At 43.6% G+C, this 20,835-nt stretch overlaps 1 protein-coding gene across 2 annotated transcripts in view; it reads left to right on the top strand.

The window, feature by feature from the left end:
• The window catches only part of mtor (mechanistic target of rapamycin kinase), a 132,689-nt gene that overhangs the window by 93,494 nt on the left and 18,360 nt on the right, over window positions 1–20,835 (top strand). For both annotated transcript variants that reach the window (XM_042299362.1, XM_042299361.1), the window contains exons 33-36: window positions 1,225–1,302; window positions 1,799–1,906; window positions 18,307–18,432; window positions 20,307–20,438. In XM_042299362.1, the coding sequence (XP_042155296.1) occupies window positions 1,225–1,302; window positions 1,799–1,906; window positions 18,307–18,432; window positions 20,307–20,438 (444 nt within the window). The remainder of the gene's footprint in view (window positions 1–1,224; window positions 1,303–1,798; window positions 1,907–18,306; window positions 18,433–20,306; window positions 20,439–20,835) is intronic.

Genomic DNA, 20,835 nt, shown 5'->3' with positions numbered 1-20,835 from the left:
TAGGAATCAAAGTGGTGGTCAGTGTTTCCCCAGGGATACCCTATAATCTTTGGCTACATTAAATCTTTATTCATATAGCCAACATATTCATGCTTCTCCTATTCCTCTTTGATTTAGAAGACGGTCACTGTTGCACAAACATCATGCTGATTTAAGCCTCCACCATACTGGTATCACGCTGTATAAGCTAGCTACGTTTGCTCTGACTCAGTACTTTTATTAGCTAGCCAGCTAACTAGCGATTAGCATTAGAGGCTAACACCATTTAGCTTAACTTAAGAAAATACAAACAAGCTGTTTGCAGCTGTAAGAAACACAAACTAATTTTGTAATTATAGAACGCTTGTGGATTTATATTATGATCAAAGTGGAAACAACATCGTTGTCATCAACACTTTTGCATGTGCTGCATTGAGCATGCAGACTGAACGAAAGTGTCTAGTGGTCAAGCAACAACAAATGTGCTCCTTGAGTGACGAGGTGGGACTAGGTCTGTGTTGAAAGCGGCGCGGAAAGGGATGACTCAAGTAGCGGAGTAAAAATGGACATTACACACGGCGTATCACATTTAACAAAACAAACATTCAAATACCATTATAGAAGGTAAAGTAAAAACCCAAACCAGTCCGTGCATAAATGCCAATGTATATAGTAAAACACGGTATACCGCCCACCCCTAAGAGTCTGGTTGTTGTATGAATTGGGTTAAGTCCAAACCCATTGGTTTTGTCTGGGTAGAAGTGCCCAGAGTTGACACAAGTATGGGTTGGAGTGATTTGGGGAACTAGAGTCTATTCTACATCTGAAGCTCAAATTGCATCCTATTTTCTATATGCTGTACATATGAGGCTCTGCTCACAAGTAGTGCACCATGAAGGGAATAGGGTGCCATTTGGGGATGGTTAACCCTAACCCTCACGGGATGTTCTGAGTTCGAGTCCCTTGTCTTTACGAAAGAAATGGTCCCATTTCACTCCGTATTCTTACTGTAGGGTGGGAGTGATGGAGAGGGAAAGAGAGAGACTGAGAAGCAGACATGTGGATGACATATGTTCACCTATCAACCTCACCGATTGATCCTTCACTTTTATTTGCTTTAAGTTTAATACTGTCTGTGACTTTACTTTGCTTTCTGTATGAAGCTCTCCATTTCCCAGTTGGTAACCAAAAAGTCATTTTTGTGTGTGTTTGTGTGCGTGTGTACAAACGTGTGTGTTATTCCAGTGTATCGACAAGGCCAGAGATCTATTGGATGCGGAGCTGACAGCCATGGCTGGAGAGAGTTACAGCAGAGCATATGGGGTAAGAACATCACTCTACTAATGAGGACAAATATAACCACCGACCAAATTATTATTATCAGTATTATGTTTCACAGGAACATTTGCCCATATAACTTTATGGTCAATTTGCGTCCATTTTAACTGCCGGTAATAAATCTTGGTAATATTTGTAATATTCCACCACATACAGATAAAAGACTAAAGTAAACGTTTGTTTAGTCAGGTAGCCCTACAATTATGCATTTACTGGAAACAATGTATTTACTGTAAATACACTTTGAGCACCTGGTGGGAAAAGTACTACATATACACTCAAATGCAATAAGTAATACTTACTGAAACTGCCATTATGACAGCATTCATGTTCCTGTGTCACCTCACACCAACCTGTGGTTCTCCATTAAATATGAGCAGCTTATGAATGAGTAATGTTGTCCTTATGTAGTGCCTTGAAAGGAAGTGCTACCAGAGGAGGGGGTGCTGTACAGTGATTGAGTGTTGCTGTTGTTGTGCAGGCCATGGTGTCGTGTCAGATGCTGTCGGAGCTGGAAGAGGTCATCCAGTACAAGCTGGTCCCAGAGAGGAGGGACATCATCCGAGACACCTGGTGGGAAAGGCTACAGGTACACACTTTTGAGGGGGGCGCTGACACACACTCATATACACACACAAACAAACAAATATACACATGGGCGCACGCAGGGACGCACGCACACACGGGACACACACATTCAAAGACAAAAAAATATATGCATGTATACATTCATACGCACACACACACACACACACACACACACACACACACACACACACACAAGAGAGGGTGGTTAAGGGAGCATGTGGAAAAGGATATAGGTGATTGGAATGGATGATACACACACCTTTAACATAAACTTGAGAGATGACAGTGCATAGGAGACCACTTCAGTCTGAATAATGTTCCATACGTCTTGAGGAGTTTGACATGCGTTTCCTGTTCTTGATATTACCTGCCCCCTGCAACCATCTGGACAAACTAGGACACTGGTATATGAAGTCAAATGAAAGGGGATATACCTAGTCAGTCGCACAACTGAATGCATTCAACCGAAATATGTCTTCCGCATTTAACCCAACCCTTTTGAATCAGAGAGGTGCAGGGGCTGCCTTAATCGACATCCACATCATCGACGTCCGGAGAGCAGTTGTTGTTGGGGGTTAACTGCCTTGCTGAAGGGCAGAAAGACAGATTTTTACCTTGTCGGCTCAGGGATTTGATCTTGCTGGCCCAACATTCCTATAGGCTAGACTTTGAGGAACGTTTCCGCATCGCATGAGCCCACTACAAATGGTGTAGGCTTTACAGTGAAATGCTTACTTGAAAGCTCTTTTGCAACGATGCAGTTAGATAAATAAAACATCTCGTTCAGAAATCATGGGCATTAATATGGAATTGCTCCCTCCTTTGCTGCTATAACAGCCTCCACTCTTCTGGGAAGGCTTTCCACTAGATGCTGGAACATTGCTGCAGGGACTTGATTCCATTCAGCCGAAAGAGCATTAGTGAGGTCAGGCACTGATGTCGGGCGATTAGACCTGGCTCGCAGTCTGCGTTCCAATTCATCACAAAAGTGTTCGATGGGGTTGAGACTACGGCTCTGTTCAGGCCAGTCAAGTTCTTCTACATCGATCTCGACAAACCAATTCTGTATGGACAACGCTTTTTGCACGGGGGCATTGTCATGCTGAAACATGAAAGGGCCTTCCCCAAACTGTTGTCACGAAGTTGGAAGCACAGAATCGTCTAGAATGTCTTTGTATGCTGTAGTGTTAAGATTTGCCTTCACTGGAACTATGGAGCCTGAACCATGAAAAACATCCCCAGACCATTATTTTTCCTCCACCAAACTTTACAGTCAGCACTATGCATTGGGGCAGGTAGCGTTCTCCTGGCATTCGCCAAACCCAGATTCGTCAATCAAACTGCCAGATGGTGAAGTGTGTTTCATCACTCCAGAGAATGTGTTTCCACTGCTCTAGAGTCCAATGTCGGCGAGCTTTACAACACTCCAGCCTCGGCTGGCATTGCGCATGGTGATCTTAGGCTTGTGTGCGGCTGCTCGGCCATGGAAACCCATTTCATGAAGCACCTAATGAACAGTTATTGTACTGACGTTGCTTCCAGAGGCAGTTTGGAACTCAGTAGTGAGTGTTGCTACCCGAGGACAGATGATTTTTAACGCTACACGCTTCAGCCCTTGCCGGTCCCATTCTGTGAGCTTGTGTGGTCTACCACTTCGCGGCTGAGCTGTTGTTGCTCCTACTAGACGTTTCCAAATCACAATAACAGCACTTACAGTTGACCAGGGCAGCTGTAGCAGGGCAGAAATTTGACGGACTGACTTGGAAAGATGGCATCCTATGATGGTGCCACATTGAATGTCACTGAACTTTTCAGTAAGGCTTTTCTACTGCCAATGTTTGTCTATGGAGATTGCATGGCTGTGTTTAACATTTTCTGCACCAGTCAGCAATGGGTGAGGCTGAAATAGCCAAATCCACTCATTTGAAGGGGTGTCCACATACTTTTTTCACAAACCCAGCAAAAATAAGAAACGTCCCTTTTTCAGGAAATTCAAATAACTTCACAGATCTTCCTTGAAGAGGGTTTAAACACTGTTTCCCAAGCTTGTTCAATTATCCATAAACAATTATTTAACATGCACCTGTGGAACGGTCGTTAAGACACTAACAGCTTACAGACGGTAGGCAATTGAGGTCACAGTTATGAAAACTTAGGACACTAAAGAGCCCTTTCTACCGACTCTGAAAAACACCAAAAGAAAGGCCCAGGGTTCCCTGCTCATCTGCGTGAACGTGCCTTAGGCATGCTGCAAGGAGGCATGAGGACTGCAGATGTGGCCAGGGCAATAAATTGCAATGTCCGTACTGTGAGACGCCTAAGACAGCGCTACAGAGAGACAGGACGGACAGCTGATCGTCCTCGCAGTGGCAGACCACGTGTAACAACACCTGCACAGGATCTGTACATCAGAACATCACACCTGCGGGACAGGTACAGGATGGCAACAACAACTGCCCGAGTTGCACCAGGAACGCACAATCCCTCCATCAGTGTTCAGACTGTCCGCAATAGGCTTAGAGAGGCTTGTAGGCCTGTTGTAAGGCAGGTCCTCACCAGACAGCACCGGCAATAACATCGCCTATGGACACAAACCCACCGTTGCTGGACCAGGCAGGACTGGCAAAAAGTGCTCTTCACTGACGAGTTACGGTTTTGTCTCACCAGGGGTGATTCGCGTTTATCGTCGAAGGAATGATCGTTACACCGATGCCTGTACTATGGAGCGGGATCGATTTGGAGGTGGAGGGTTTGTCATGGTCTAGGGCGGTGTGTCACAGCATCATCGGACTGAGCTTGTTGTCAATCTCAACGCTGTGCTTTACAAGGAAAGACATCCTCCTCCCTCATGTGGTACCCTTCCTGCAGGCTCATCCTGACATGGCCCTCCAGCATGACAATGCCACCAGCCATACTGCTCGTTCTGTGTGTGATTTCCTGCAAGACAGGTATGTCAGTGTTCTGCTATGGCCAGCGAAGATCCCTGATCTCAATCCCATTGAGCATGTCTGGGTCCTGTTGGATCAGAGGGTGAGGGCTAGGGCCATTCCCTCCAGAAATGTCTGGGAAGTTGCAGATGCCTTGGTGGAAGAGTGGGGTAACATCTCACAGCAAGAACTGCAATTTTAAACAAATAATATTTTTTTAATTACAAATTAATTTCACCTTTTATTTAACCATGTAGGCCAGTTGAGAACAAGTTCTCATTTACAACTGCGACCTGGCCAAGATAAAGAAAAGCAGTGCGACCCAAATAACAGAGTTACACAGGGGATAAACAAAAGTACAGTCAATAATACAAATCTGGTGCAGTCCATGAGGAGGAGATGCACTGCCGTACATAATGTAGCTGGTGGCCACACCAGACATGGACTGTTACTTTAGATTTGACTCCCCCCCTTCGTTCAGGGACACATAATTCCATTTATGTTCGTCACATGTCTGTGGAACTTGTTCAGTTAATGTCTCAGTTGTTGAATCTTGTTATGTTCATACAAATATTTACACATGTTAAGTTTGCTCAAAATAAACGTAGTTGACAGTGAGAGGACATTTCTTTTTTTGCTGAGTTTGTATTGTGTAGTCTATACAGGTAAGATAGTCCAGTGGCCATTGATTAGCTACTCAACTGTCTAATTGCTTTGGGATAGAAGCTGGGAGACTTTCGGTCCGAGACCTGATACTCAGTACCACTTGCCTGACAGTAGCACAGAGAACATGCCATGGCTTGGGTAGCTGAAGTCTTTTGTCAATTTTCTGGGCCTGGTATAAAGGTCCTGGATGGCAGGGAGCTCGGTTCCAGTAATGTAGTGGGTCATCTGCACCACCCCTTGCGGTTGAGGGTGGTGCAGGTTGCCATACCAGGCGATGATGCAGCCAGTCAAGATGCTCTCAATGGTGCAGTTATAGAACTTCTGGAGGATCAGAGGGCCCATGCCAAATTTTTTCAGCCTCCTGAGCGAGAAATGACGCTGCTGTGCCCTCTTCAGGACTGTGCTGGTGTGTGTGGACCACGTTAAGTCCTCAGTGATGTGGACACCGGGAACTTGAAGCTCTCCACCAACTCCACTACAGCCCCTTCGGTGTGGATGGGTATGCTCCCCCTGCTGTTTACTGTAGTCCACGATCAGCACCTTTCGATGCATGGTGTCTTGCTGATTTTGAGGGGGAGATTATTGTCCTGGCACCATGTGGGCCAGAGTCAGATGCACTACCGCTCGGTCAGACTCCTGTGCAGTTGAATCCATTGTTGTTGGTATTGAGGTAACACAGTTATTGTATTGTATTGCCTTATTGAGTTGTTAATTTACCGAGAGTTTGAACTTGAGGAATTACAACTATTTGGGCAGCATCCTTAACTTTCCTTATTTCAATTGTAATCCTTGTCAAACCTGTTCCAAGCGTATGCTTCCTGACAGGCGGATTTTGATTACAATGATTATCATTTTTTTATTGATAACTAGAGTTATATCCTGTACAGATAAAAGACAAAATTAGAGGCCACAAAACCAACGCCCTGAAGGAAAATGAAGTCGCCGGCCAAGACTGTGCAACTCAATACAAACACCAGTCTATCCAGAAAATTACCCAAACAAAAAATGAACTGGAACCATGTGCTGTGTGTAGTTAAATCCATTACCACTGACTCTAATTGGGAATCAAAACAATCTTTGGAGGTCTCTTCAGGCCACTGTCGGGTTGGTACACGCTCAGACTGAACGCCAGATTGAAAACCTAAAAGTAGGTGTAGTGAGTTACAGTGCACTGAATGCGGTTCATATCTCTCTCTTCTCTTCCTTTTCCTGTTATCTTTTGTCATGTCTCTCTGTCTCGCTCTCCTGTCTCTTCTCTTCTCACTCTCTTCTCCCTCTCTGGTCTGTCTCTTCTCTTGTCTGTCTCTTCTCTGATCTGTCTCTTCTGTCTCTTCTCTGGTCTGTCTCTTCTCTCTCTTCTCTGGTCTGTCTCTTCTGTCTCTTCTCTTGCCTGTCTCTTGTCTGGTTTGTCTCTTCTGTCTCTTCTCTTGTCTGTCTCTTCTCTGGCCTGTCTCTTCTCTGGTCTGTCTCTTCTCTGGTCTGTCTCTTCTGTCTCTTCTCTGGTCTGTCTCTTCTGGTCTGTTCTTCTCTGGCCTGTCTCTTCTCTGGTCTGTCTCTTCTCTGGCCTGGTCTGTCTCTTCTCTGGTCTGTCTCTTCTGTCTCTTCTCTGGTCTGTCTCTTCTCTGGTCTGTCTCTTCTCTGTCTCTTTCTCTGGTCTGTCTCTTCTCTGGTCTGTCTCTTCTCTGGTCTGTCTCTTCTCTGGTCTGTCTCTTCTGTCTCTTCTCTGGTCTGTCTCTTCTCTGGTCTGTCTCTTCTGTCTCTTCTCTGGTCTGTCTCTTCTCTGGTCTGTCTCTTCTCTGGTCTGTCTCTTCTCTGGTCTGTCTCTTCTCTGGTCTGTCTCTTCTCTGGTCTGTCTCTTCTCTGGTCTGTCTCTTCTGTCTCTTCTCTGGTCTGTCTGTGTCTTCTCTGGTCTGTCTCTTCTCTGGTCTGTCTGTCTGTCTCTTCTCTGGTCTGTCTGTCTCTTCTCTGGTCTGTCTCTGTCTCTTCTCTGGTCTGTCTCTGTCTCTTCTCTGGTCTGTCTCTGTCTCTTCTCTGGTCTGTCTTCTCTGGTCTGTCTCTTCTGTCTCCTCTCTGGTCTGTCTCTCCTCTGGTCTGTCTCTCTCTTCTCTGGTCTGTCTCTTCTCTTTTCTGTCTCTTCTCTCTGTCTCTTGTCTTCTCTTCTCTCTGTCTCTGTGAGCTCAAGTGTTCCTGACATTTGGAGGCTTCACCCTAGATAGGCACGTACGTGTGTGCTCACTCACACATAACACACACCTTCAATCTCACTCTCTCACTCACACTCACTCTCTCTCACTCACTCTCACACAAACATGCATCTGTTTGTCAAAGATACCTTTTTTTTAAGTAGGGGTGTGGATCAGAAAACCAGTCAGTACCTGGTGTGACCACCGTTTGCCTCATGCAGCAAAATTGCAGGATATTGACGGGAGCTGGAACATGCTGTCATACACCTCGATCTAGAGCATCCCAAACATGCTCAATTGGTGACATCTCTGGTGAGTATGCAGGCCATGGAAAAACTGGGACATTTTTCGCTTCCAGAAATAATTTACAGATCCTTGTGACATGGGGCCATACATTATCATGCTGAAATAAGAGCTGATGGTGGTGGACGAATGACACGACAATGGGCCTCAGGATCTCTTCACGGTATCTCTGTGCATTCATATTGCCATCGATAAAAATGCAATTGTGTTCGTTGTCCATAGTTTACGCTTGCCCATACCATAACCCTCAGCGCCACCATGGAGCACTCTCTTTACAATGTTGACATCAGCAAACCGTTCGCCCACACAGGGCCATACACGTGGTTGTGAGGCCCGGTCGGACGTACTGCCAAATTCTCTAAAACTACGGCTTATGGTAGAAAAATTGACATTTAATTCTCTGGCAACAACTCTGGTGGAATTTCCTGCAGTCAGCATGCCAATTGCACGCTACCTCAAAACTTGAGACATCTGTGGCGTTGTGTTGTGCGACAACACTGCACGTTTTAGAGAGGCCTTTTATTGTCCCCAGCACAAAGTGTACCTCTAATGATCATGCTGTTTAATCAGCTTCTTGATATGCCACACCTGTCAGGTGGATGGATTGTCTTGGCAAAGGAGAAAAGTTCACTAACAGGAATGTAAACAAATCTGTGCACAGCATTTGAGAGAAATACGTGTTCAGTGTATTTGCCCAATGTAGAAGTGCTCACTCAGAGAGTGTCAAAATATTCAAGAGATAAAGGTGCTCAGAGTTGAACCATTTTGCATACCCCACCATACCATGAGACATCCATGTCTTCATCATTGGAAAGGAATACAGGTTGGGTGTCATGCTTTGGCTGATAAATGGACTAAAATGGGGAATAACATTTACATTTTCACCTTCAAATGATACCACAAGGACGTTTGGAGGTCCACGCATCAGAGAATGTTAACTTGAATGGGAATATCTGTCACGTCCTGACCTTTTGTATGTTTCTATTTTAGGTTGGTCAGGGCGTGAGTTGGAATGGGCATTCAATGTTTTTGTTCTATGTTGGGTATTTCTATGTGTTTGGCCTGGTATGGTTCCCAATCAGAGGCAGCTGTCAATCGTTGTCTCTGATTGAGAACCATACTTAGGTAGCCGTAGGTAGTTTTCCCACTCTTGTTTATGGGTGGTTAATTTCTGTTTAGTGTCTGTTCACCTGGCAAAACTGTTTCGTTTTCTCTTCGTTATTATGTTGTGTAGTGTTCAGTTTGTTCAATTAAAATATGAAGAACACTTACCATGCTGCACCGTGGTCCTCTTCTCCTTCACCAGACGAAAACCGTTACAATATCAGTTTTAATTATACTGTCAAACCTCCATAGGAAACCTATTGAAATAATCGAAAGGTTGATAGTAGAATAGACATGAACATGTAATTTGACATTGGATGGTGGGTGGACCGGCATGCATCTTTGTGGTAGTAATTAGAAGTTAAAATTACAATAGGTCAAATTCTATGATTGAAATTATGCCCACATTGTATTCAAGAGTATGTGTCGCAACCAATGGTGGGCACGAAAAAAAGCCTCAGATTAAGTAGGGTCTAAGCTACAACATACAGTGCAGTGCATAGTGTTTTCAGACACCTTGACTTTTTCCACATTTTGTTGTTACACCATAATGCTAAAATGGATTCAATTGTTTTTTTCTCATCAATCTACACACAATACCCTATAATAACAAAGCAAAAACTAGTTTTTAGAAATGTTTGCTCAAAAAATGATATTGTATTTACATTAGTATTCAGACTCTTTACCCAGTACTTTGTTGAAGCAGCGATTACGGTTTCGAGTGTTCTTGGGTATGACACTACAAGCTTGGCACACCTGTATTTGGTGAGTTTCTCCTGTTCCTCTCTGCAGATTCTCTCAAGCTCTGTCAGGTTGGATGGGGAGTGTCGCTGCGCAGCCATTTTCAGGTCTCTCTAGAGATGTTAGATCAGGTTCAAGTTTGGGCTCTGGCTGGGCCACTCGAGGACATTGAGACTTGTCCTGAAGCCATTCCTGTGTTGTCTTGGCTGTGTGCTTAGGGTTGTTGTCCTGTTGGAAGGTGAACCTTCGCCCCAGTCTGAGGTCCTGAGCGCTTTGGAGCAGGTTTTCATCAAGGATCTCCCTGTACTTTGCTCTGTTCATCTTTCCCTTGATCCTAACTAGTCTCCCAGTCCTTGCTACTGAAAAACATCCCCACACCATGATGCTGCCACCACCATGCTTCACCTTAGGGATGGTGCCAGGTTTCTTCCAGGTGTGACGCTTGGCACTCATGACAAAGAATTCAATCTTTGGTTTTATTGGACCAGAGAATCTTGTTTCTCATGGTCTGAGAGTCTTTTCATTTATTTTGGCAAACTGCTGTGGTGGGGTATACAAAATGGTTCAATTTGAGCACCTTTATCTCCTGAATGTTTTGTCATTCCAGTCCAAAAAGTGACTTATTCCATGGGCAAACATGTATGGGAAGTTTTGTTTAAATCAAAAGAGATGTTGTCAAAAAGTGATTGAAGGCTATTATTTACTTCTCCATAAGACCTTAATGCCTGTCACGTATTCCAGGGGAATATATAAACCCCTAAACCCTCCTCATGTCCTTGTGTAGTGAAAGGTCTTGATGGTTCCACTCTTTCCATTCATAAAAGAAGAGGAGGTGGGGGGGTTGGATTGCGAGGCTCCAGCAGACAAAACAGGGCTAGTTTAATGGCAGCACCAGAGTCTCAGGGTGAAATGTTGACGGGCTCTTCTTCTCCTGTGATTTACTGGCGAATAACCTGACACATCTGTCAAGAGAGTCGCACACGCCTCCGTCAAACGACCTGGGCTGTGTCCTAAATGGCACCCTATTCCCTTTCAAAAGTTGTGCACTATATAGGGAATTGGGTGCCATTCGGGATGCACCCCTGGAATGAAGTGGAAAGCATTTCTGTGAACTGAGAACCAACCACCTGAGACGAGAACCATGTGTCCTGACATAAAAGTCTGGGGCCTCTTAAAAAGTTCTTTAAGATTGTTATAGGTTTTGGGGTTTTGCTCTATTTCATTTTTGACATGAGTTTGGTTCTGTTTGCATGTGGTTTGCCCTGATTGGAATCATCCTCGTTGGTCAGGATGTGTTGCACCTGTCGCCTCGCTGGTCAGTAGTTAGTTTCACCAGTGCTGGCACAGGTGCTATTTAAGAGCGGCTAGCAATACTTGGTGATTTGAAAAGTCATAGTCAATCGATTAATAATATAATAATACTTTTAGCAAACATGTTTATCTTTCATTTACAATCTGTAGAAACTATGAGAATAGAAATGTTCCAAACTTTTGTGAAGCATCGCAGCACAGTTGAAAATGGCCAATAGAAATCCAATATGGATGGTGTTAAGAGATAGATGGGAGGGGTTGAATGGAGCTGAAGGGTGGGACTAATAACAACAAGATAACTCATGTAAAACATACTGTGTCCGTAAAACGTATATAGTTTCAGAACTTTTGTGAAATAGCACTGTTAAAAATATATGGCAAGTAGAAATCAAGCTGGATGGACATCAGAAATAGATGGGAAAGGTGGAGGTTAGAGGATGGCCAGGACTAAAAACAAACAAAATATAACTATTGAAAAATAGATTGTGTCCGTAAAATGTATCTAGTGTGTGTATAAGCTGGAAGTAGAAGCCTAAGTGTTGTTGTTTATTAGTTGACTCCAATTAAGGGAAAGGTGGTAGGGTTTGTGGGAAATAATAAAGGAAAATATATATTTTTATGTGTATTTGTATGTATTTATATAAGTGTGTGTGTGTGTGTGTGTGTGTGTGTGTGTGTGTGTGTGTGTGTGTGTGTGTGTGTGTGTGTGTGTGTGTGTGAAAAGCATCCATGGGGGTGCCTACTGACTTGGTTCTGGCTAAGAAAACTTGAGTAGGGTCTTAAACACCCACCATGGAAGCCCACTAGACTTGCCTGATAACATACAAATCAAAAGAAAAGAAAACCCACACCAATTTAGGTTAGGGAGTGAAAATAAATGTGGAGAAAACCACAAAGGGGAACACAAAATAAAAAGAGGTCTAGCTCTTCCAACATATATTTATATATTTTTAACTCAGCAAACAGGACCCTGTCTTTCAAAGATAATTCGTAAAAAGCCAAATAACTTCACAGATCTTCGTTGTAAAGGGTTTTAACACTGTTACCCATGCAATTAATGAACATGCACCTGTGGAATGGTTGTTAAGACACTAATAGCTTACAGACAGTAAGGTCACAGTTATGAAAACTTAGGACACTAAAGAGGCCTATCTACCAACTCTGAAAAACACCAAAAGAAAGATGCCCTGGGTCCCTGCTCATCTGCGTGAACGTGCCTTTGGCATGCTGCGAGGAGGCATGAGGACGACAGATGTAGCCAGGGCAATAAATTGCAATGTCTGTACTGTGAGATGCCTAAGACAGCGCTACAGGGAGACAGGATGGACAGCTGATCGTCCTCGCAGTGGCAGACCACGTGTAACAACACCTGCACAGAATCCGAACATCACACCTGCGGGACAGGTACAGGATGGCAACAACTGCCCGAGTTACACCAGGAATGCACAATCCCTCAATTTCAACGCTGTGCGTTACAAGGAAGACATCCTCCTCCCTCATGTGGTACACTTCCTGCAGGCTCAACCTGACTTGATCCTCCAGCCTGACAATGCCACCAGCCATACTGCTTGTTCTGTGTGTGTCTGAGGAACTTGTTCAGTTTGTGTGTCAGTTGTTGAATCTTAAGTTTGTTGAATGTTACAGTGCCTTGCGAAAGTATTCGGCCCCCTTGAACTTTGCGACCTTTTGCCACATTTCAGGCTTCAAACATAAAGATATAAAACTGTATTTTTTTGTGAAGAATCAACAACAAGTGGGACACAATCATGAAGTGGAACGACATTTATTGGATATTTCAAACTTTTTTAACAAATCAAAAACTGAAAAATTGGGCGTGCAAAATTATTCAGCCCCCTTAAGTTAATACTTTGTAGCGCCACCTTTTGCTGCGATTACAGCTGTAAGTCGCTTGGGGTATGTCTCTATCAGTTTTGCACATCGAGAGACTGACATTTTTTCCCATTCCTCCTTGCAAAACAGCTCGAGCTCAGTGAGGTTGGATGGAGAGCATTTGTGAACAGCAGTTTTCAGTTCTTTCCACAGATTCTCGATTGGATTCAGGTCTGGACTTTGACTTGGCCATTCTAACACCTGGATATGTTTATTTTTGAACCATTCCATTGTAGATTTTGCTTTATGTTTTGGATCATTGTCTTGTTGGAAGACAAATCTCCGTCCCAGTCTCAGGTCTTTTGCAGACTCCATCAGGTTTTCTTCCAGAATGGTCCTCTGTATTTGGCTCCATCCATCTTCCCATCAATTTTAACCATCTTCCCTGTCCCTGCTGAAGAAAAGCAGGCCCAAACCATGATGCTGCCACCACCATGTTTGACAGTGGGGATGATATGTTCAGGGTGATGAGCTGTGTTGCTTTTACGCCAAACATAACGTTTTGCATTGTTGCCAAAAAGTTCAATTTTGGTTTCATCTGACCAGAGTACCTTCTTCCACATGTTTGGTGTGTCTCCCAGGTGGCTTGTGGCAAACTTTAAAGGACACTTTTTATGGATATCTTTAAGAAATGGCTTTCTTCTTGCCACTCTTCCATAAAGGCCAGATTTGTGCAATATACGACTGATTGTTGTGCTATGGACAGAGTCTCCCACCTCAGCTGTAGATCTCTGCAGTTCATCCAGAGTGATCATGGGCCTCTTGGCTGCATTTCTGATCAGTCTTCTCCTTGTATGAGCTGAAAGTTTAGAGGGTCGGCCAGGTCTTGGTAGATTTGCAGTGGTCTGATACTCCTTCCATTTCAATATTATCGCTTGCACAGTGCTCCTTGGGATGTTTAAAGCTTGGGAAATCTTTTTGTATCCAAATCCGGCTTTAAACTTCTTCACAACAGTATCTCGGACCTGCCTCGTGTGTTCCTTGTTCTTCATGATGCTCTCTGTGCTTTTAACGGACCTCTGAGACTATCACAGTGCAGGTGCATTTATACGGAGACTTGATTACACACAGGTGGATTGTATTTATCATCATTAGTCATTTAGGTCAACATTGGATCATTCAGAGATCCTCACTGAACTTCTGGAGAGAGTTTGCTGCACTGAAAGTAAAGGGGCTGAATAATTTTGCACGCCCAATTTTTCAGTTTTTGATTTGTTTAAAAAAGTTTGAAATATCCAATAAATGTCGTTCCACTTCATGATTGTGTCCCACTTGTTGTTGATTCTTCACAAAAAAATACAGTTTTATATCTTTATGTTTGAAGCCTGAAATGTGGCAAAAGGTCGCAAAGTTCAAGGGGGCCGAATACTTTCCCAAGGCACTGTAAGTTTTCTGAAAATAAACGCAGTTGACAGTGAGAGGACGTTTATTTTTTTTCTTAGGTTATATATATAAACTACTGTTCAAAAGTTTGGGGTCACTTAGAAATATCTTTGTTTTTTTAAAGAAAATAAAAAATTTGCCCATTAAAATAACATCAAATTGATCAGAAATACAATGTAGACATTGTTAATGTTGGAAATGACTATTGTAGCTGGAAATGGCAGATTTTCTTTTATGGAATATCTACATAGTTGAATAGAGGCCCGTTATCAGCAACCATCACTCCTGTGTTCCAATGGCACGTTGTGTTAGCTAATCCAAGTTTATCATTTTAAAAGGCTAATTGATCATTAGAAAACCCTTTTGCAGTTATGTTATCACAGCTGAAAACAGTTGTGATGATTAAATAAGCAATTAAACTGTCCTTCTTTAGACTAGTTGAGTGTCTGGAGCATCAGCATTTGTGGGATGCTAACAGGCCAGAAACAAAGGCTTTCTTCTGAAACTTGTGAGTCTATTCTTGTTCTGAGAAATGAAGGCTATTCCATGCAAGGGATTGCCAAGAAACTGAACATCTCGTACAACGCTGTGTACTTCTCCCTTCACAGAACAGTGCAAACTGTCTCTAAGCAGAATAGGAGGCCCCGGTGCACAACTGAGCAAGAGGACAAGTACATTAGAGTGTCTAGTTTGTGAAACAGACGCCTCACAAGTCCTCAACTGGCAGCTTCATTAAATAGTACCCACAAAACACCAGTCTCAACGTCAACAGTGAAGAGGCGACTCCGGGATGCTGGCCTTCTAGGCAGAGTTCCTCTGTCCTGTGTCTGGTCTTTTGCCCATCTTAATCTTTTTCTTTGCAATTCTGCTTAGCAGTACAGCATCCCGGAGTCACTTCTTCACTGTTGACGTTGAGACGTTTTTATATATTTTATATATATATATATATACAGTGGGGTGTTGAATGCTGAGCTGTTGTCAATGAACAGCATACATACAGTGGGGCAGAAAACGTATTTAGTCAGCCACCAATTGTGCAAGTTCTCCCACTTAAAATGATGAGAGAGGCCTGTAATTTTCATCATAGGTACACTTCAACTATGACAGACAAAATGAGAAAAAAAATCCAGAAAATCTCATTGTAGGATTTTTAATGAATTTATTTGCAAATTATGGTGAAAAATAAGTATTTGGTCACTTACAAACAAGCAAGATTTCTGGCTCTCACAGACCTGTAACTTCTTCTTTAACCTGTTGCGATGAGCAATCCCGTATCCGGGATCCTATTTATAGCCTCAAGCTCATTACCATAACGCAACGTTAACTATTCATGAAAATCGCAAATGAAATGAAATAAATATATTTGCTCTCAAGCTTAGCCTTTTGTTAACAACACTGTCATCTCAGATTTTCAAAATATGCTTTTGAACCATAGCTAAACAAGCATTTGTGTAAGAGTATTGATAGCCTAGCATAGCATTAAGCCTAGCATTCAGCATGCAACATTTTCACAAAAACAAGAAAAGCATTCAAATAAAATAATTTACCTTTGAAGAACTTCAGATGTTTTCAATGAGGAGACTCTCAGTTAGATAGCAAATGTTCAGTTTTTCCAAAAATATTATTTGTGTAGGACAAATCGCTCTGTTTTGTTCATCACGTTTGGGTAAAAAAAATAAAAAATTAAGTCATTACAACGCAAACTTTTTTCCAAATTATCTCCATAATATTGACAGAAACATGGCAAACGTTGTTTAGAATCAATCCTCAAGGTGTTTTTCACATATCTATCGATGATAAATCATTTGTGGCAGTTTGCTTTCTCCTCTGAAGAAATGGAACGCGCATGGACCTGGAGATTACGCAATAATTTCGACGCAGGACACCGGGCGGACACCTGGTAAATGTAGTCTCTTATGGTCAATCTTCCAATGATATGCCTACAAATACGTCACAATGCTGCAGACACCTTGGGGAAACGACAGAAAGTGCAGGCTCATTCCTGGCGCATTCACAGCCATATAAGGAGACATTGGAACACAGCGCCTTCAGAATCTGGGGCATTTCCTGTATGAAATTTCATCTTGGTTTCGCCTGTAGCATTAGTTCTGGGGCACTCACACATAATATCTTTGCAGTTTTGGAAACGTCAGAGTTTTTTCTTTCCAAAGCTGTCAATTACATGCATAGTCGAGCATCTTTTCGTGACAAAATATCTTGTTTAAAACGGGAGTTTTTTATCCAAAAATTAAAAGAGCGCCCCCTATCTCGAAGAAGTTAAGAGGCTCCTCTGTCCTCCACTCGTTACCTGTATTAATGGCACCTGTTTGAACTTGTTATCAGTATAAAAGACACCTGTCCACAACCTCAAACAGTCACACTCCAAACTCCACTATGGCCAAGACCAAAGAGCTGTCAAAGGATACCAGAAACAAAATTGTAGACCTGCACCAGGCTGGAAAGACTGAATCTGCAATAGGTAAGCAGCTTGGTTTGAAGAAATCAACTGTGGGAGCAATAATTAGGAAATGGAAGACATACAAGACCACTGATAATCTCCCTCGATCTGGGGCTCCACGCAAGATCTCACACCGTGGGGTCAAAATGCTCACAAGAACGGTGAGCAAAAATCCCAGAACCACACGAGGGGACCTAGTGAATGACCTGCAGAGAGCTGGGACCAAAGTAACAAAGCCTACCATCAGTAACACACTACGCCGCCAGGGACTCAAATCCTGCAGTGCCAGACGTGTCCCCCTGCTTAAGCCAGTACATGTCCAGGCCCATCTGAAGTTTGCTAGAGAGCATTTGGATGATCCAGAAGAAGATTGGGAGAATGTCATATGGTGAGATGAAACCAAAATATAACTTTTTGGTAAAAACTCAACACGTCGTGTTTGGAGGACAAAGAATGCTGAGTTGCATCCAAAGAACACCATACCTACTGTGAAGCATGGGGGTGGAAACATCATGCTTTGTGGCTGTTTTTCTACAAAGGGACCAGGACGACTGATCCGTGTAAAGGAAAGAATGAATGGGGCCATGTATCGTGAGATTTTGAGTGAAAACCTCCTTCCATCAGCAAGGGCATTGAAGATGAAACGTGGCTGGGTCTTTCAGCATGACAATGATCCCAAACACACCGCCCGGGCAACGAAGGAGTGGCTTCGTAAGAAGCATTTCAAGGTCCTGGAGTGGCCTAGCCAGTCTCCAGATCTCAACCCCATAGAAAATCTTTGGAGGGAATTGAAAGCCTGTGTTGCCCAGCAACAGCCCCAAAACATCACTGCTCTAGAGGAGATCTGCATTGAGGAATGGGCCAAAATACCAGCAACAGTGTGTGAAAACCTTGTGAAGACTTACAGAAAACATTTGACCTCTCTCATTGCCAACAAAGGGTATATAACAAAGTATTGAGATAAACTTTTGTTATTGACCAAATACTTATTTTCCACCATAATTTGCAAATTAATTAATTAAAAATCCTACAGTGAGATTTTCTAGATTTTTTTTCTCATTTTGTCTGTCATAGTTGATGTGTACCTGTGATGAAAATTACAGGCCTCTCTCATCTTTTTAAGTGGGAGAACTTGCACAATTGGTGGCTGACTAAATACGTTTTTTGCCCCACTGTAAATATAAATTGTTGTCGGGACCTGTGGTCCATATTGTCCCCGTTTTGGGTCTTGATCTTCTCCATCAGTTGAGTATGCGGGCTCTAGAGAATAGAATGGGGGGGAAAGACTACCGTACCTGGTCACTGTGTGTGGTTGTGTCTCCTGTAAAGCACTTTGTGACAACTGCTGATGTAAAAATGGCTTTTTGAAATATATGTGATTGATTAATAATAATGATATCATTGATTTGATTGCTCTTTGTTTCTCCGTCTTTAGGGTTGCCAGCGGATCGTGGAGGACTGGCAGAGGATCCTAATGGTTCGATCGCTGGTCATCAACCCCCACGAGGACATGCGGACCTGGCTCAAGTACGCCAGTCTCTGTGGCAAGAGTGGGCGCCTGGTGAGTTCACTAGCACAGGAACAGCTAATGGGTCATTTGCCAAATGGTTCAAAATAGGTATGTCAGTAAGGGTTATTGTTTTCAACCGCTTAGTCTCCACCATCAACCAGTTATCCTTGCAAAAACATGTAGTATGAAAGCATGATTTGATGCACTCCGTTGTTCAGCTCACGTTTTATGAAGTGTAACATTTACAATGGCCTTACAAAGACCTGGACAAAACGTTGCACTCAATAAAACAAAGGGAACATTCACCGGTATCTGGGTGTCAATTTCTTTGTCATAAATGGCAACAACGGGTCCTCCCGGGTGGCGCAGTGGTCTAAGGCACTGCATCGCAGTGCTAGCTGTGCCACCAGAGACTCTGGGTTCGAGCCCAGGCTCTGTCGGAGCCGGCCGCGACCGGGAGGTCCATGGGGCGACGCACAATTGGCTGAGCATCGTCCGGGTTAGGGAGGGTTTGGCCGATACGAATATCCTTGTCTCATCGCGCTCTAGCGACTCCTGTGGCGGGCCGGGCGCAGTGCACGCTGACTAGGTCGCTAGGCGTACGGTGTTTCCTCCGACACATTGGTGTGCCTGGCTTCTGGGTTGGATGCGCGCTGTGTTAAGAAGCAGTGCGGCTTGGTTGGGTTGTGTTTCGGAGTACGCATGGCTCTCGACCTTCGTCTCTCCCGAGCCCGTACGGCAGTTGGGAGTGATGAGACAAGATAATAACGACTAACAATTGGATACCACGGAATTGGGGAGAAAAAGGGGGTAATTATTATTATTTTAATAATAACAAATAATAAATGGCAACAACATCAAAAAATACACGATTTGTGGTGTTTAGTGACCAGCTTGTTTGGCAATCGGCTTGTTTTTAACTAATGCATTTCCTTTCAGATACAAGCTATAAGCTGTTGTATCAAGTTGAGTTCAAGTGATGCCATTGTCACTTGACATTAGTACAACCAGAATGGAAGGAATTTGGTACAACAGTTCTTTAAAGGGTTTGTGTCATTCCGAGGGGGAATCTATTCTACTGGATTTGGATTCATACTGACATCCCTATTTTTCCAGTGAACTCAGCTCTCACTGGATCGACTGTGCAAATGAAACACACCTCTCAGAAATCGCACTGTTTAGAAACCATACCTCAAACCCGTTTAATGAAAGTGTCACCGTTTTCCCTCCCTGGTGCCAGTTTTATTGCAAGTGATTGTGGTGGATTGCAGGCACCCAACCAGCTTTCCAATTGTAACACAATCCTTTCAGAACGTTCCGGTATGATGTCAGAGAATTGTGGAGGTTTTCACTCACAGGAGCGAACATCAATCAGTGAGCGAAGAACGTGATTATGGGCAAACGAGCAACATCTAAAAGAATGCCTGCAGTGTTTTAAAAGGCCCTTCCACAGGGGTCAATGGTTAGTTACTCCTTCCACAGTAGTGTGGTACACTTAAGCTATTTATTTAGCAAGAGGTTCAAATGAGCCTGGGGAAATCTGGGGGTCTGTACGTCCATGGGAGTTGGAAGCTAGGGCGGTGGTTCTCAAACATTTCCTCAGGACTTTCACAATATTGTTGAAGCCGTTAACTAGCAAACCTGATTCACCTAATCAAGAGCTTGATGATTAGTTGAATTAGGCGTGCTAGCTCTGGAAAAGATCACCTATGTGAAATGGCTGGGGGTCCCTGACTAGAGGTCTGAGTGGGCTATAGGAGACTGACCTTCAGGTTTCCACCGTTGAGCCCCTTTCTTCCACTTTGGCGCTGCTCTACGGCTGACACTATGCTGCACCTAGCCTCGTGTGTACAGTTTGGGTTCGTGCGTGTGTGAGGTTGAGTATTATGATAGAAATGGATCAATGTAAATCTCTTTTCTCCCAGGCGTTGGCCCACAAGACCCTGGTCCTTCTCCTGGGGGTGGACCCCTCGAAGCAGCTGGACCACCCGCTGCCCACCGCCCACCCCCACGTTACCTATGCCTACATGAAGTACATGTGGAAGAGCCAACACAAGGTATAGTAGCTATACCGTTGTTACAGGCTTTCTCTGTAGCTGAAGAAAATGTTGTTTTCTCATTGTTGTGCAACGTAAGGAAATGCAGGGCTGTAATGTGTATGTTCATTAAATATTGTGGACTGTTATGTGTTAGTGAATCAACTGAAATGAAGAGCATAAATAACCCAGCAGTGAAAAATGTCACATCATTCCAACCACACCATTAGAGCAACAGGGGGACCGGTCGATATGTAGATGCTCACACACACAAACGTTTTGAAACAGTGAGGCATTAGGTTCTATAAGAATGCAGATTTGAGTTTTCGGTTGCTTAAGGTTGGCGACAGCATTCACAGGACAGTTGAGTTAAATCCCTGTTTTGAATGAGAGTCCCTTGCCTTGCCCCCCCCCCACC

This window comes from Oncorhynchus tshawytscha, linkage group LG16, assembly GCF_018296145.1.
Source record: "Oncorhynchus tshawytscha isolate Ot180627B linkage group LG16, Otsh_v2.0, whole genome shotgun sequence".
NCBI lineage: Eukaryota > Metazoa > Chordata > Actinopteri > Salmoniformes > Salmonidae > Oncorhynchus > Oncorhynchus tshawytscha.
Note: the sequence above shows the minus strand (reverse complement) of the source record. Positions and strands in the feature narration are given on the sequence as shown.